The sequence below is a fragment of the Lissotriton vulgaris genome, chromosome 3_1 (assembly GCF_964263255.1).
Source record: "Lissotriton vulgaris chromosome 3_1, aLisVul1.2, whole genome shotgun sequence".
Classification (NCBI taxonomy): Eukaryota; Metazoa; Chordata; class Amphibia; order Caudata; family Salamandridae; genus Lissotriton; species Lissotriton vulgaris.
The window spans coordinates 559,545,357-559,562,880 of NC_141689.1; the positions used below are offsets into that span (position 1 = coordinate 559,545,357).

At 44.7% G+C, this 17,524-nt stretch overlaps 1 protein-coding gene across 7 annotated transcripts in view; it reads right to left on the bottom strand.

Annotated features, from left to right (window-relative positions):
- SSBP2 (single stranded DNA binding protein 2) overlaps positions 1-17,524 on the bottom strand; it is an 836,850-nt gene that overhangs the window by 45,234 nt on the left and 774,092 nt on the right. For all 7 annotated transcript variants that reach the window (XM_086960847.1, XM_086960848.1, XM_086960845.1 and 4 more), the window contains one exon: positions 16,287-16,357. In XM_086960847.1, the coding sequence (XP_086816973.1) occupies positions 16,287-16,357 (71 nt within the window). The remainder of the gene's footprint in view (positions 1-16,286; positions 16,358-17,524) is intronic.

Consider the following 17,524-nt stretch of genomic DNA (forward strand, 5'->3'; position numbering starts at 1 on the left):
AGCGCAAGAGTCCCTAAAGCACTCCAGCACCTAGCCTGCCTTGTCTACGAAGAGATGGGTGCCATCGTAGGGCATGCCCATGAAAGAAGCTTAGACATGCCCCCAAAAGCCAGAAGTGCTCAGCCAGGCATGTCGTCCAAGGAACACTGTAGACGATAACGCTTTGCCCAGCGAGTTGGTCCTGCCAATCCATAGCACATAGTGAACTTTGCTGTGTCTCTCCAGTCTAGGACTATTGAGAGAAAATGACCCTGGCCTCCTCTGGAACCTGTGGCAGCACTTGCGCAACCTTTTCCCATAGCATGTGGGAGTAGCAGCCTAATAAGCATGCTGGAGTTCACAGACTGAAATGCAAGGTTGGCAGCAGAAAATATTTTCTTTCCAAAGCTGTCCAGCCTATTTGATTCCCAGTACGGGGGACTGCCAGGGAACGTGCCATAAGAAGGGGAGGCATGGACCACCAAGCTCTTTGGAGTTGGGTGTTTGGTGACTAAATGTAGGCCATCTGGAGCGGGGCAGTGGCGGCAGGCAACCGCCCTATTTACAGGAGCACCTGTGCTTTGTTTAGACCAGGTCCCCAGAAGGAAGTCGGTGAGGGCTTTGTTGAATGGGGGTAAGGGTTCAGAGGAGAAGACTCCCAGTTGCAGAACCACTGTCAAGGTGTTGGTCTCGACTGCCACTGAGGGCAACTAAACGTCTAGGACCTCAGTCTCCCTCCGCACCGCCATCGCGTATGTAGCTCCCTCCTGCATAGCCACAGTAGACGGAGAAAGCATGTTGGTATCTTGAGACATATCATGTCCGCTGGCATCACCCAGTTCCTCACAACAGTCCATATCTTGATCACAAGGCTGGTATTCTAAAGGGTCTAGCGACCCCTCCCATTCCTCCCTGAGGCCTAGCCCTTCGGAATAGGCCTCAGGCTCAGACCTAGGACACAGAGGTTCTGTCGGCATCAGAATCTGCATCGGCCGGTGCCGCTCCGAGCCAGATTCAGGGATTACAACAGGGCTGGCTCTGCTGGTGGGCGCATCGGCATCTGGGCCGGGGAAGATCTGAATGCCACAACTGGCACCGGTCCGGATCCTTAACAAAATACATGGGGGCCCATTGGAGCCAGGGCCAGAGATGCCAACATGCAACCAGATGGGGCCCTTTCTGGCCCCCGGGCCCAAAGCCGCACCGGAGTGATTGGGCCACCCAAATATGAGAAGCATGGCCTCATATAGTTCTTTAGTTTGTGCAGGGTCACTCCGGCTCTTGAAAAACCAGTGATGCGCGGAGTCGGCCCAGGCTCTGCGGACCAGGCCTCAAATGCCGATGTTCTTTTGTCACGTCGACCAATGGACAAGGAGAATTCAAAGCGTGCTTCGACTTCCTGTGTTTTTTGTGCCTCTTACCTGAATGTCCCGACAATTTCAAGTGGGCGGAGAGGACTACGGACTCCTGGAATGGTCCTGGGACCTTCCTCTCAAGATGGACCGGGACTTCAGCTGAGTCGTAAGCCGGGCTGCTAGCAGATTTGGGAAATGCTCCCTCAAAGCCTTCTTAGCCATGGCCCAGCAATCGGAGCACAACTTGGAGCCATGGTTGCGCTCCAAACACCACAAATAAGGTGCGGGTCCATCACTGACATGGTGCGGTGACAGATGCCACAGAGTTTGTTTCCCTCGGACATCCTCGACACACCAGAAGGAAAAAACATCAAAAAAAGGCAAAAAAATGTGACAAAGATTTTGTTAAAAACTGACAGAGTAGTAGCTCTTCTCTCGGATCAGCGCTGGCTGGCACGAAAAGAACTGATGTCAGGCATCACTTCCAGTGCCGATGATGCAGAGTGCAGCCGACCAACACCACCTACTGGCGCGCAAGGGTACTGCTCACAAAAAATCTTCCAGATCCAGTCTGAAACCGGGGAAAATTCGAAGTTAAGGAATGCTAGGCTACAAGTCTATCAGATTAAAACCTTCAACTTCTAATCCGATTTCACCAATCTCATCATAACATTTATTCAAATGTATGACTTAATTATTGGTAATTTATGAGTTATTAAACTTTGGATAAACAGTTAACTAAAGTTGAACACAGACATGATGAATGCCCGCTGAGAACAGATATTTGGTCTCTTAACTTATCTCCAATGTAAATTTCGCCCCTCAACCATCACCAAAGTTCATTTTCCAAATTCCTAAAAGATTAACAGCTCTCAAATGAGCCTCAAATGAAAGCAGTCACAGCATCCAGTTTACTGCCACTGAAAACGCTGCAGAAGATCCAACACTCTGTATGCCACAACACTCTGCATGTCTCAGTAGCAAGAACCTTTACACATGCTTGATTAAATTAGGGAAAGGCACTTCTGCTCCAGATGTTGAATAAAGTAAATGTCACAGCTGGTCTGTCAATGAACTCATAAAATGTGACAATGTTATCCAAGAACAACACTCCTTTATTTGCTGCCTGTGCAACAGTAGGTCAAATTCAAGGTGCTGTGCATAACCTATTGGTGACCGGTTGTTAGTGTTTGCTGAACATCTTTATCCATTGCCTGTTGCATGATCTGGCACTTGAAATTCCCAAGATTAAAAAAGTCCAGACATATTGGATGTCCTCCCTTTTCCACTGCCCACCTGCCCTATCTGTTTTTAATAAAGCAATTACAACTACTTGTTCTGCAAGGCCTTTCATAAGTCTCCAAGTATATCTTTACTTGATTTCGCAATCGATGTTTAAGTTTTAGGTCTTAACATGCTAGACAAACTTAAATTAATCATCATCAGTCTGGAAATCTACAGTACATTAAAAATACAGTTCAGAAAAAGAGCAGTAAAGGCAGGTCTGTGTAGCCTATTCACCTCTGTGCAGGTGTCAATAATTCATTAGCTGAGGATGAAAAAACAAAATGTAGCCCCTTCTTTGGGCCATCTTCATAATTATTTCAGTCACATTAAAAGTTTGACAGGTGGATTCAGAGGGGAGGAGGAGAGCTATATAGATCTATGAAAGCAACTAATAGCAGGAAGCAACAGAATAAGTGGACACAATTGTCTTCAACGCTGGAACTTTCATATTATGAAATATTTTAATTAGATTGGCAAGTAGTGACAAAGAGTGGGCAGGACGTAATGAAAGTCATATTTATAAAAGGAAAGGTCAAGAGCCTCGCCTTGAACACTTTTGTCTCCACAAAAATGAGGGTTGGTGGACGTAGAGTACAGACATCCTGCTGCTACCTTGAAGATGGGAACATGGCACTCTTGAAGACTGCTGCCAGGGAGTCCATTCTTTTGGTTGGATGAACCAACACTCCTCTGGGTGAGCTCTGCAAGCATGATTGTGACAGAGGGTAAGCATGCCACAATCCAGTTCTAACCCCCTTAGGTTTTTGTGATCCGACCTTTGGAGGTCTCCAATTCTAGTCAGATCGTATCTTATGCTTGTTTTGGCATCCAATAATTGAAGACAACCTCATGCAGAACAAACTAGATTTGGTAAGGAAGAAGATAAAACAGTTATGGCTGTATTAAATTAAATTTCCACCCGAAATTCTAAATGAATTTGGGGTTGATATGTAATATCAATGTATTTGTATGGAATTTTATGTTTAGCCATTAAAACATGTATTTGCCAGATTCTCAAAGATCATATTAATACCTCAAAGGCACATCACATACTTGTGTATATTAGTTATAACGAGTGCCCTTTTTCGTTTCAACAGTAATAAGTGGAGGGATGGAGGGTAGCAGCACTGCATACAGTCCCTGCTTACCCCTTTCAAAAATACATGGAGACCACCTTTTTTATTTCTGAATCTCAATATCAATTACATATACTCTTACAGTGTAATATTTAGCCAGTTGTAAAAGAAAGGGCATAAACTGATAAGACGAGAATGAAACTGGATGTTGCCTTTCTTATTAGATCATACATTTATCATTCACGAAGAAGCTGTTCAGGCAGCCAAAAGGATCTTTCGGCAATGGCCCAAAACTATACGTTTTTAAAAGTCTCCTGTCGGGTTCAATAAAGCAGTGTTGAGATGGAAAATTAGCAATTTCTTGCTCCTCAATAGAGCTGGATGTATCTTGAACTCTAATGGGTTTGCAACCAACAGATATTGTCTCTTTAATACAATCTGAACCAGGTAAGTAATTACCACTGATATTATCTTGCATTTTTCTCTCTTAGTGTTTCATATCAGTCTATAATTCGTACAAAGAGTATGACAATTTTTCCTGGACATCAATTAAAAAAATTACTTGGTTCCCAGCTGGTGAAAATCTGGCATTTGTGTGCTGGGGTACATTCCTCCAGTGAGAGACCAGTTGCAGTTGGCTCTCCGAGTTCCCATTTGCAAGACTTCTATCCTGTTTGATGATCTTGCCTGCTAAGCTGATCAAATGGCTTGGAAACTTAGTTACTGACTGATCTTGTTTTCATTACGTTTTTAGGTAAATAACTTTTCAGTGTCACCCAGGGTGCCTGTGTTAACTCTTGTAGTGGAGTGTTTTCAACCATCCAATGACACAAACATGATGCGGTTGATCCTGAAACAGTCACCAAAAGTGGCCGCCATATCGGGGCTGATTTTAGAGCCGCTCTCGGTCTTTAATGACGTACTGGCACATGTATCAACAATGTCTTTTGCGATTCCTCATTAGCGAAAAATAAGGATTCGCTAATAAGGGATAGCAAAAGACTATGCATGAAGAAATCGCTTAAAAAATAGCAATTTCTAAACATTCCTTAATTGCGAGTCATAATTAAGGAATACCTCCCCATTCATTCCTATGGGCCTAGGGGCCCATAGGAATGAAAGGGGAAGACATTCTCAATTTGCGAATCTCAATTAGAGAATCGTAAATTGAGAATGCAATAACAAGGGTGCCAGGGTGTCAAAAGGACACCCTGTTGCACCCCTCAAATCTGCATATAAGTACATCTTGCACACACACATGCCCTAAGGGCATGTGTGTGTGTGAAATGGAACTTTCAAAAATGCACTCTAGTGCATTTTTCAAAGTTTTTGCAAATTACCATGAAGTTCAACTTTGTGGTAATTTGCTCCCCCTATTAGCGAAATCGCTAATTTTTTTACTTAAATGCATTGCATTTAAGGAATCTCATTAGAGATTCCTTAAATGCAATGGCAATTTAAGTAATCGCAATTTAGAGATTACTTAAACTGCAATTTTTGCATTTGGGATGATGCATCCCAAATGCAAAAATACTGGTCGCAATGGGGCAGATTCTGAGAATCTGCCCGTGTGCGACCGGTTTTTGCTTTGATGCATGTGGACCCTAATTATCCCACCGACCTTTCGACTGATATCATGGACATTCTCAGGCAACGTTTGCAGTTTGGAAACAGAAGCATGCTAAAGCACATCTGTTGCAGCTATAATTTGCATACCTTAAAGACTGCTTTCACTCCGAAATTATTTGTCTCACTCAAAACCTCTTATAATCTACTCAAATAGCCTTAACCCAGGCTTCAATGTGTGGAGGAGTGCCTCTAAAACACAAGTTCTGGAAAGAGTTAGTCAAGTTGAAACACCACCACGCTAGCAGAGAAATTCCAGGATCTGAAAGAACATTCAATGACCCATCATCCATTGAATGTCAAATTGTGTGCAACTCCTCGATGATGCATTCCTTTAAGAGGGCCCTGACATCCTAAGACAGGTTAGAATTGTATCCTGTATGTCAGGCTAACAAATTGAGCAACAAAGGCAACCTTTAATTTAGAACCGCCTTACTGGCCAACTGCTTATTGCCCGAGTTAGCAATTTCCTTTGCAGCATCAAATATGGTTACTGTTACCTGCTTGCCCTCTTGTATGACTGGGTGAGATTCTGTTGCTTCATCTTCTGAAAGGAGATACAGGAAGTGGACAATAATGTTTCGTATTTGGCACTCTGAGTGCCAAAATATCCATGGCATTATTGTGATAGCCATGATGGCCCAGCAACACGAGTCAGGTTGCAGCTCAAAAATAGTTGCTGAGTTTTTGGGGCACATTGAGGCAGCTCCTCTGATGTCATCTTGACTTTGGGAAGTCTAATCTAGCATCCTGGCCAAGAATATGTTGCATTCTACCTCTCCATCCTCCCAAAGATTGTGGGAGCATTAGCCAGATGTCTTAGCTACTACACTTTCCTCCTAGAGATGGTTGAGAAAAGAAACTAGAGAGGGGTGAACCAATGACAGTACCTTCCATTAGGTGACACCAGACAGAGAAGTGGAGTCATTGGTAAACAAATCTATAAGAGCTTCACCAGGCACAGAAGAAGCCACTTACTCCCTTCTTGATTTTGTCTGCCACTGTCCACATAAGAAGACTCGCCAAAGGTTCATTTACTGTTTCAGGTCTAGACCTGGGCTTCAAGAAACTGATAATGGAAGGCCAGCAGTCTTTTATTTAGCTCAGAATTTCACCATTTTTGGTGGCATCAAGCCAACAGTGTAGTAGCTTTTGGAGCAGTTAGCAACAAACTGTTGATATCAAACCAACATTGTAGGAGATTTTGGAGCAGGAGCAAGAGACAGAAAACCAGAGGGAGAAGAGGCTGGGCATCAACAGCCAAATAAAGAAAATGTGTAATATTGATCAGTAAATCACTAAGGCTAGCAGAAGATCAGGTAATTCCTCTGTTAAACAGATGAATAATTTGCTGGCATTTCAGACATCAATCGTGAAAAAGCAGTATGCACTGCAAAAACAGCCAAACAGGCAAATGTTTACATCAACTATCCATTCATCATATTTTTCCTCTAAAATAGTCTATGTGCTCCTGGTCCTGTTCCAGTCCATCCTCGAAGTAAGACACATGGTCTTCTTCCTTATACAGGGCCTGCTCTGGAGCTCATGAGGAATCCTTAGAGAACAGAAAGACAGAATTATTGATAATTCACAAGGTAGTTGCTGTTGGCTGGAGACTGAAGGAACTAATAAACACAAACTAGACAAAATGGGCTTGATGCATTCAATGAAGCGGACAAGAGGGTCACTCAAGAGATGGTAGTTGACAAAGCAGTCAACTAGAAGTAGTGACCAATTGATTTGTAGCCAAAAGACAGTGTTTAGCCTTTTCCATGCGTCGGACGGCACCTGGCTGTCCAACGTCACAATGGGCGTTTGCGGAGGATGGCCAGGGGCCGTCCAAACCGCGCATGCGTCATTTTTTTCAGCAGCCTGGCGATTGTCCACCGGCAAAGCGGTTAATGAAGCAGAAGATGACGTGTATATTGTTGACATGGACACACACTGAAGTTGATATGCTAGCTAGAGTAACTAAAAACTGTTACCTAAACAGTTCTGAAATTCCAAGTCTGATGATGGGGATAGAGCACGTTAATCCGTAAAAGAATCTGTGCCGGGGATGTGGGTCAGCCTCCACACACAAAGCATTAACGAAGCCTGTGTTTTGAACCAACAGAGATCTGGGTTCTGTATACAGATCTTGTGTTTAAAGTACATTTAAGATGCGGTATACTCTAAATAAAGACATAAGACTGGAGTTAAATTCTGAAATCTCCTAAAGAGGCTTATACCAGTGCCTTCTAAGATTTGTGAATTTACTGACACATACAAGACATTTTCAGTCTTCTATGAGAAAATTAAAAAAGGAACAAAACAATCATTCTGGAAGATCTTCGGGTTGTCGCTAGGAACTGTAAGTGCTAGTAAAAAAGGTCAAACATAAATGTCTAAAATGTGTTCTCATAAGTTCATGCATTGATCAAATTTCAGACCTTTATGGGATTCAGTAACAATCCTAAGAATACTATACCAGATGTAGATTTCCAGGCGCTCTCATGTGTAAAATTTAGACATGTATAAATATGACGAAAAGGTACTTTCTCTCCATGCGGAAAATATTTTTTCTTTGGAAACCCAACCCTAGACTCATATGGAAAATGGTGGTCACCTTAAGCCCCTTCAGACCTTGGTAATGGCCTTTGTCCTGACCTTTATTATGAGCTAATGTCCATGTATTTATAGGATGGAGAACTGTCTGCATGGAAATACCCATGATCATGCAAGTCTGTAGGAGTCCATTTGCACTCTGTAAAGTACCCCTCTCAGAAAAGCTGACATTCCTGCCCTTCTGCATGTGCAAATTTACTCCAAGAACCCATAAATTGGGGGTCAAAGTGTGGGCCAGAAACTGGGTGACGATGGGGCAGAGGAGGATCATCTACCAGACAACTTATTTGTTTACTTTTTAAAAACTCTGCCCAAAATAATTGGCAACAGGAAAAAAATGATACATTAGTTCTAGCTTACTTAATTGGTCACAAACAGGCTGCTGTTTAAAAAATGTAAATACCTTAAGTGATTACAGCCCCTGCTGCAGCAATCTATGTGCACCCAGCTCTGTCTGCAGTCTAGTCACAGGTTTGACTCAACGTAAAATAGCATGGAGGGTAAAACCCAACTTGGAACATGGAGGTCAATGATTTGCATTTTATGCAGCCAGCTCAGTGGGTCACTGCTTTTGCCACAGAGATCCTTGTGTTACATGTAGCTCTTAAGTTACGACCGCAACCGCTCTAATATAGCACACCACAGTAGCATAGCACAGTGAGTTGAGAACTGGCGTCAAAGACCTGCATGCAAACTACAAGAACCTAATTGTTTTTCCTCAATCTTTCATAATTGTAAGGGTGCTAAAAGGGTTCTACTGGGTAGTGGTAAAGACTTATTATACAGTGTAGGAAACTGGGTTTTTGTTGCAGCCACCCCACAGCCCTAACACACACCCTTTTTGCTGGTATTAGATACAACTTTGACTGAAGTGTACTGGGTTCCTTCTAACTAGGTCCCCAGTACCAGTGTTAATCCTCTAAAAATGCTCAATTGTTCCCCAAATGGCAAAACGTTTACCACCCTATTTAAGTCACTAGTAAATGGTACCCTGGTATCTAGGGTCAGAGGTACCACAGAGGGTACCTAAGGAACCCCTCACTAAGCACATGCATGACTGCCATTGCAGACTGTGTCTTCGGGCAGACAAAAATGAAAACACAACATGTCACACATCTCTGTGGGCATGACCCCTACCACTGCATATGATATTTGCAAGTCACCCCTACAGAAGGGCTGGCAGACCTAAGGCAGGGTGCTTATTATATGTGAGGGCATATCCGCATGAGCAGATATGCCCCTGTGCTGGTCAGCCCTATTGCTGCCAGTGCAAGTGACCAGGAAAGCCATGAGTTCCCCAGCTACATGATGGCTTCACTGAAAATAGGCATGTTTGGTACCAAACATCTCATCTTAATTATTCCACACTGATGCCAGTGTTAGATTTATCATAACATGCACCAAGAGGGAACTTTAGAGGTGCTCCTGAAAACCTCCCAGCCTCTGGTGTGCTTGCTGACTGGAATCTGTCAGCCTGCCACCAGAGAAAGGTTTCTGACCTCCTATGGTGAGAGCCTTTTGCTCTCAGGAGGTCAGGAACAAAAGCCTATCAAGGAAGAGGGTATAACACCCCCTTCCACCAGACATCCTGCTCATTAGCCTCCTAGGGATGGCAAGCTTCCAAGGAACTGCTGGTTTTAGAATGCGAATCTGGCTACCCTCACAGGAGAGGAAGCAACCCCCCTGTCCAGATCCCACTTAGCACTGGACAGGCAGGAAAATTAACTAGTCAGGTAGGCATGCCACCCCCGGACTAGTACTGTGAGGAGGACACAAATTGTAAGAGGTAGCCATCTTTGTGAAGTGCTACCTAGGAATTCTGTGGCAGGGTTAGGCCCACTTCCCGCAGGAAGTGGTAATGTAGGAGGACTAATGACCCCAAGGACAGTAGCTCTTTGGCTACTACCCTAACTCCTCTAAGGCCGCTAAATGTAGTATTCAGGGGAGTCCCAGGCACCAGAGAAGTAAATCCTGACGACATCAGAAGTGAGGAAACCGAAGAGCAGCAAAAGCAGAGAAGACTGAAGACAGCGCCTGACTTGAACCAAGCAATGCCTGCCTGTCTGCAGCCCTCGACACAAAGTCGACTCACCCTGCAGCTGTTGACTTCAGAAATTTGGGAGGACTGCCTGCCTATTAAAAAGACTCAAGACCTCCCATGAACAGCAGACTTGTTCTAAAGAACTCCAAAGGAGAAGACTCCGAGGCCTCTGGAACTGCCAAAACCAGACACCTGAAGCAGCCCCTGCACCAGTCACCTCCAGCCCGAGCTGAAGTGAGCAAAGGATGCCAAAAAGGTTCCCCAGCCCTCCAGAACTCGAGTGCATAGTGGTTTCACCCCCTCTGGACTACCCGACGTCGTCTGTAGCGAATGCAAGCAGGCCCCCTCTTCCCGCGACTGCTCTAGTAAAGAGAAACCCGACACCTAAAGACACCTCTGCACCCGTCGCCTGTGGACCTTAGAGAAGAGGACCCAAGGTGTCTCCAGTCTCCGAGCACCTCAAGGCCTGAGCCCACTTGCTAGTTCAGACCGACTGGCTTCCTAGCCAGTCTGCAGCCTCTTTTTACAGAGACCAGCCCCCATTGAAACACATTACCTTTCGGTCACTGATTTTCACCCTGGTGCCACTGATGGTGTACTTTTGATTCTGCCTTGGAACTTGTGCACCAATCACCTTAACTGCTGGAGATTGGTCCTGTAAGTCGATGTACTGAACCTGTTTGTAGAACATGTTCTTCCTTCCATAGGATAACATTGCAGAACTCAGAAATTGGACTGTGTCCCCTTTTTAAAGTGAAAAGAATTCATATCTGAAAACATACTTACTGAACAATTTCCTGTACATTGACATACAAACTTATATGCTTCATTGCATCAGTATAATATCTGTGTGACAAAGTGGTGTGAATCAGACAATAAGATAAGCAGCGCTTCCAAAGAAAAAAAATAAAACTAAATTAGTATGTGATATATAATGGCTATTGGTGTAATTACTCACACAGACAGATACATCTGATATTCTTACAGTATATCAGTGCTTGAAATGAGGAAATAGAAGTACAGTTACTCCGTATCAGAATACCTGCTTGTTTCTGAGAAGTGCTTGTACTCTCCAGTTTAAAATGAAAAAGTGCTGGTACTCCGTACCCGACAGTACCGGCCCATTTAAAGCTCCGAGTATATCTCCTACATACACAGTTTGGGAAAGTAAAACAAAAATGTTCTCTAATAATCAGACTTTGCGCTTTTAAACATTTGTGAAGTGACGACAAGCGGATTTTCTTTGTTTCTCTTCATGGAAGTAAGATTAAGGTGTAAGGCTCCGGCGAGCTCCCCACTAGGATTAATAAAGAGTGCTTATGGACAGGCCTGCCAAGTATCACGCATAAGATTGGAGTCCAACGCATTTCAGTGTGGTGTTCCGCATCATCGCACTGAAATGCATTGTCACGCATTTCAATGTCACTGTCTCAGTCTCTTAGCGCCCGTGCCGGCGCCTGTGACACCAGTGTGCCGGCTCTGCTGCTCCCTGCAGACTTGCCCACATGGGCATTGCAACCAGAAAAGGCTCCGTAACGTTAATGATCACTGCTGCAGCCTGCTACAATGTATCTTAATAGCCCTGCTCTGGCTGCATTGAAATTTCCACCAGCTGCACGTCCTGACATCACCCGGCCGAGGCAGTGCTGGGCCCAATACAGGCTAGGCTGCGCAGAGCATTATTACTCGCGTTGGAAGGCCTGGCAGCATCACTCAGCATGGCGCCCGAGAGCTCGCAGCACTGCCTGCTGCTTCACACCCGGCCGGGCCGCCATCAAGTACAGTACTGTCACAAACCTTGTATGCCTGCGGTGTATTCAATTAATTGCCGAGCTCACATCATGGAGCTTGTGACCGGCAGGTTGCAGAGGCTGCCCAGGACAGTGTGTCACTGGACAACAGCAGACTCAGAGGACAGCCCTAGACTAAGGAGGCGGGTGGTAAAGACTCAAAGTAAGTACCAGCCACCCACCTGAGTTTCAATTAACACCATGGGCTGCAGTGCTAAAAAATCTTTACGGTTTCATTTACAGTTTTCCCGGTATTATATGGGCTCTATGGAATACGTCGCAGTTAACAGTTTCCGTGTTTTGAGAACACTTATCTCTGATATTCTTTGTTGTCTATTTTTGCACTTTTATACAGTGCGAACCTGAGCCGAAAAAATGCGTAAAGTAGCACCAGTTTTTAGGCATGGGCAGATTAGAGTAACTGAATGTTTTGCAGGTCCAATTACCTTATAGCCAGCCGTGCGACATACTGTGTTATGCTAAGGCCTGAAGATGTGGGAAGCATATCAGCTTAAGGTGCTGAGGCCTCATGGACAGAGTCGGGCCCGAGAAGAGAGGTCGAGACACGGCAGAGGGAGTGTAAGTGAGAGAGAGGGGCTGCCGATGACATGCCCCACTGCCTTCCCTAAACCATTTCCGGCAGCTGTAGTGTTATCAGCAGTTGAAACTCAGCTTTCCAGTCAGGTAAGCAATACATCTGACTGCTTTAAGACTTGCTATTCTCTGACTTTGTGAAGTGTTTGGTTGGGTCATTAGTAAACAATGTATTGTTTTGTGACATTTTGTAGCATAATTTACTGGTGACCGGGTAAACATTAGCCTAGGGAGTGCTTCCTCATGTGCTGATTAAAAAACGGCTCGGGTTACTGGGCCTGGGCAATCAATAGTCATGCATTTGATTTTGGCATCATGTCCTCACTTTTCACTACCCCCTTAAGGCCACATTCATTGCTTTAAGCCTTTTACCCCATTTTCGGTGTCTTTCAGTTTCTCTAAGTTTGTTTCTATCTTTCTGCATTGTGTTTGTAATTGTCAGCGCCAATTCACCCATACCTTTATGCCCCATTAATGCGTTCCTACCTTTTGGTGTGAGTTCCCTGTACCTTTCCTCCAGTGTCTGCATTGAGTTGCAGTTGCAGTCTGCCCATGTTTTTATGCCCCCATGTCTATCTCTCTAAATCCCAGTGTCTGTAAATGCGCGTCTGTTACTGTATCTGTGTCCCAGTGTCTCTCAATCCACGCCTTTCCGCCACTTTGTCGCTCAGTTGGAGTGTGCACATTAGCGCTTCCTAGCGCTAGGCCTTTCACAGCCTTCAGATGCTCCCATTCAAACTTCACTGATGTCAACCTCACATAGTACAGTATTGCCTACTAGACATTTCACCCCCTGCAACAGAGGGCAGCAGGGATGCACTGAGGAGCTAGTATAGTGTCTCATGCACAAATGGTTGTAATTTGTGATATTTATACGTTTCCCTCGTCTTCATTGCTTCATTTTGCTCACGAGAAAGTGCCACTGATACTCCTTCAAATGTCACTCTTAATAAGATTGAAATTCAGAAAGTGTCACACATGGCAATCTGAGACCTTGGCAGGTATGTATGGACCTTTATGTGAGGCAGTATTTAGCCCAGCTCAAAGTAAAAAAAGAAACTTCTGTCATTCCCTCCAGGTTGGTGCTCTGAACGCTAAAAAGACAAAGCGCGGGCGTAGTCGATTGTGTGATCTGGTGTTTGCTAGTTACAAAAGGATAAAGTCAGCGTATTTTACTGTGGCCGGCCCGGACGCAGTTGTATTGTATTGTATATAGTTCTTGTATAGCGCAACTGCCACCCTACGGGTATCCTGGCGCTTTTTGAGAGAACCTAATCAGATGGAGCCGGACGATGACAGGGCTGAATAGTGGGTACTGAAATCTCAGATTTTGGCAAATAGGTTTTAGAAGGAGCCTAAAGACCTGGCTATCAGGGAGTCGGACCTAATTGAATCGGAGTTCAATTAGGGTGACCAACCGTCAGTAAATTTCACGGACCGTCCGTAATATGGTTTTACGGACGCCTTTTGTCCGTAATTTTGGGTATTGCAGGGAATAGAACTGTTCCCTGCATGAAGCCTCAGCCCCCTGATGGGGCCACCTCGCAATCCTCCTCGGAGCACAAGTAGCCCCCACCCGCCCATTGTCATTCTGTATGCGGTTGATTGCCACATACAGAATGCCAATTGGTCAGTTTGGAGTGTTACTTACTGCATGGGGTGGCCTCCTCCTGCCACGGGCTGGGGGAGATGGAAGGAATATGCAAACCCACCAATGCTGCTACAGAATCCAGTTCATGAAAAAAAGATAGTGAAACAAGTTGAAAAGAAGGGGCTGGAGTTCTTTCAGTCTCATCACTTTCGAAAAGTGCAGTTTCAATATTATATTCAACGAAGCCATGGTTGCTGCATTTTTATTTTATGCAACTAACAACCATTGACAAAGCCAATAGTTCTGGCTTGTAAGTGTAACGTTGCGTGTGTTATATATCTGGATACCATGGCAGAAGAGGCAAAATACCAGTCGGGCGGTACACTATGCTAAGCAGAGATTTTTTGCTAAGGTGTTTTAAGCCACACTCTTAATTACATCAAGCACCACCATTTGAGAGCCTCCCCACCCCCTTTTCATCCTGCTAAAGCCCTGGAAACAACACCCTGTCAGTCACCTCATGGCATGGCACTGTGCATCATGCATGACTCATGCCTTCTACTTTTTCAGATTGCCTATGTGCAGGGGTGTAGTGAATCCTCCCCCCACCCCACTCCTTGCTTTATGAACTAAAGCAAGGGTGAAATTCTTGATGAGCCTCTTCTGTCTGCAACTCTGCAGCCAAAGGCAAAAACAACAATTGATGGACAGAATGCAGAACAATGTCATACATTCACCCCAGTACAGAGATATGGCCCTAAATCCATCGTTTTTTTGCACTCCACACCATACCAGTTCAGACATGGCCATATGCAAATCAGCCTTGACCCTGTGCCTCATGGGAACAGTCCAGCCCGAACTGCCAAGCCATGTCTTTCCTGGACCAGAATCAAGCATCCTGACACCGGTTTCTGGCTATCAGCCGTCTTCAGCCAGGATAGCTTGACTCCAGTGGTGTGGAGAGCATGGGACTCACGTCTGAGTATACCCATCCAACTCGGGTGACAAATGCAAAAACAACAATTGATGGACAGAATGCAGAACAATGTCATACATTCACCCCAGTACAGAGATCTGGGCCTAAATCCATCGATTTTTTGCACTCCACACCACCCCAGTTCAGACATGGCCATATGCAAATCAGCCTTGACCCTGTGCTTGATGAGTGAAAGGGTGGATGATTGGTGAGTGAATGGGTGGATGGATGAGAGAAAAGGTGAATAGATGGATGTATGGGTGGAAGGGTAGATGGATGGGTAAAAGGGTGGAAGGATGAGTGAAAGGATGGATAGACAAGTGAAAGGATGGATAGATGAGTGAATGGATGGATAAGTGAAATGATGGATGAGTGATAGGGACAATGGATGGATTCATGAGTGGATGAGTAGAAGGATGGGTGGATGGATGGAAGGAAGGATGGATGGCTAAGCGAAAGGGTCAATGGAGAGAATGAGAAGATGGATGACTGAAAAGGTGAATGGGTGGTAGGATGAATGACTGGGTGGATGGATGAGTAAGTGGATGGATGAGTTAGTGAAAGGATGGGTGAAAGGGTAAATGGCTGGATGGATGAGTGGATAAGTGGCTGGATGGATGAGTGGATGATTGGTTGGAAGAGTGAATAGATGAGTGTACGGATGTATATGGTGAAAGGGTGGATGGATGAGTGAAATGATGGATGGAAGGTTACATGATGGATAGGTTTGCAAATGGATGAATATGTTTGGATATAGATGGGATTACTTATATACTATTACTCAACCTCCTTTGATGTGTGTGTAAAACGTACCTTGTGTACCAAAGTTTTGTCCTGAATTTGGACCTCCCGTCTTGAATTTTTGTCCTGAATTGTGACCGTTTGTCCTGATTTTTTACCCTCACTGTCCTGAATTCGCACTCATACCAGTTGGTCACCCTAAGTTCAATCGAAGCTGCAGGATCTGGGATCTGCCCGGATCCTCCTCATTTCCTGCACTGCACCCAAAGTATGTGAATCGGGTCGTCAGTTATCACAATGTTTAAGCAATATTTTTACAAGACTATACCGGCCTGGCTCTATTAAAATGGCTAACACTGGGCAGTATCACAGTCCTCGGAGACAGCAGGTTTCACTATTTTAGCAGCTATTACTTTGAAGTGCAATCACAGTTGAAGTAAATAAGCCAGTCGTAGAGAATGGACACATTCATTAATTTTGCAGAGATGTTCGACGTCATCGAGCTAGTTGTAACTGACGACAGAAGTGCAATGCAGTTTCTAATATAAGGAGTAATCCGAGACTGATCCATCCGTTTGATACGGCAATTCTTACTAAAACAAGCTGAATATGCGGATCCTTACATTGGGTCTGTTGGGTCCCGGGGGCACTGCGTTCATTAATGTGTACATGTTGTCGCCCGAGTTGGTTGAATCTGAAACAGAAGAAAAATAAAGCACACATTAAAACCAAGGTACGAGACCACGGTCATCTCTCTGCATTTACAGTGACGTGCAGGGGACCTTGTTAGCACAATTCTACAGGACCGGTCTTTCTGATGCATTGTGTTCCTTTTGCCTGCGTTGTTTTGATTCTATGGCCTGCTATTTTTCGCCAGGAAGTTCTTAAGTCATTGTAAAATTTATCATATATATTCATATTTTTGCTTGTACAGTCTGTGCTTGAGATCGTGTGCCTGATGTCTGCGTCGCTTTGATTCTATGGCATGCTATTTTTGTTTGTTCCATTCCTGTAACAGTTCTCACATGTAACGGATCTGGTTCTATTGTACAGTGCTCTGACACCTTAGGGTAAAGTCCGCGCTTTTTTAAAAATGCATTAAATAAAATAAATAAAATAAAAATAAAACTCTACAGCAGGCGCCCTGGAGGAGCCAGAACACTGCACGTGGCAGGCTGAGTAGAAGAGCCAGAGCAGTCGACAGTAGGTCACACGGGACTCACACCTAAGCAATTCAAGGCTTTCTTGTAAGGCGATTCCTCGCCGTCCAGATTCTACAGGGGTTGTGGCACTGCACGGAAAGACTTCAGTGCGTTGTTTGCAAGAGCATCTCTGTATTAACAATCTGGCCCAAGAAAGAAATCACCATTTCCTAAACACTGAACTGAACACCCTGTTGCTACCCAGAGCTTACACCGGGATTATTAAAGGACAAGACCCAATACACTGAAATACATTATCGCTACGAGCACTCAAAACAAGCAAACACTATGTGGTACAGTGATACAAATCAACATCAGCCAGAGATTAACTACCTATGCAATCGTCCATTCTGCCCGCCTGATTAATGCCGCCACCCGACACATTAATCTACAACTGCTATAACCCCGTTTCCTCTGTAACTGACCGGCCGCACTCCGATGCATGGGATGTCTCGCCTTGTGACGTAAAGCAAACTTCATCATCCTCAAACTGCTTCACGTGGGAGGTCCGTGCTATTCGATATCAAGGCTATTTTGGAAAACATTCCTTATCGTAGACTGCCACCGTGTGTCAACTACAACTAAAACGACCAGTGCAGGCAGTGATATCTATGCATGAATGTGTCGCCGCAGTGAAAAGGGGCTGCAGCTAGTACTTC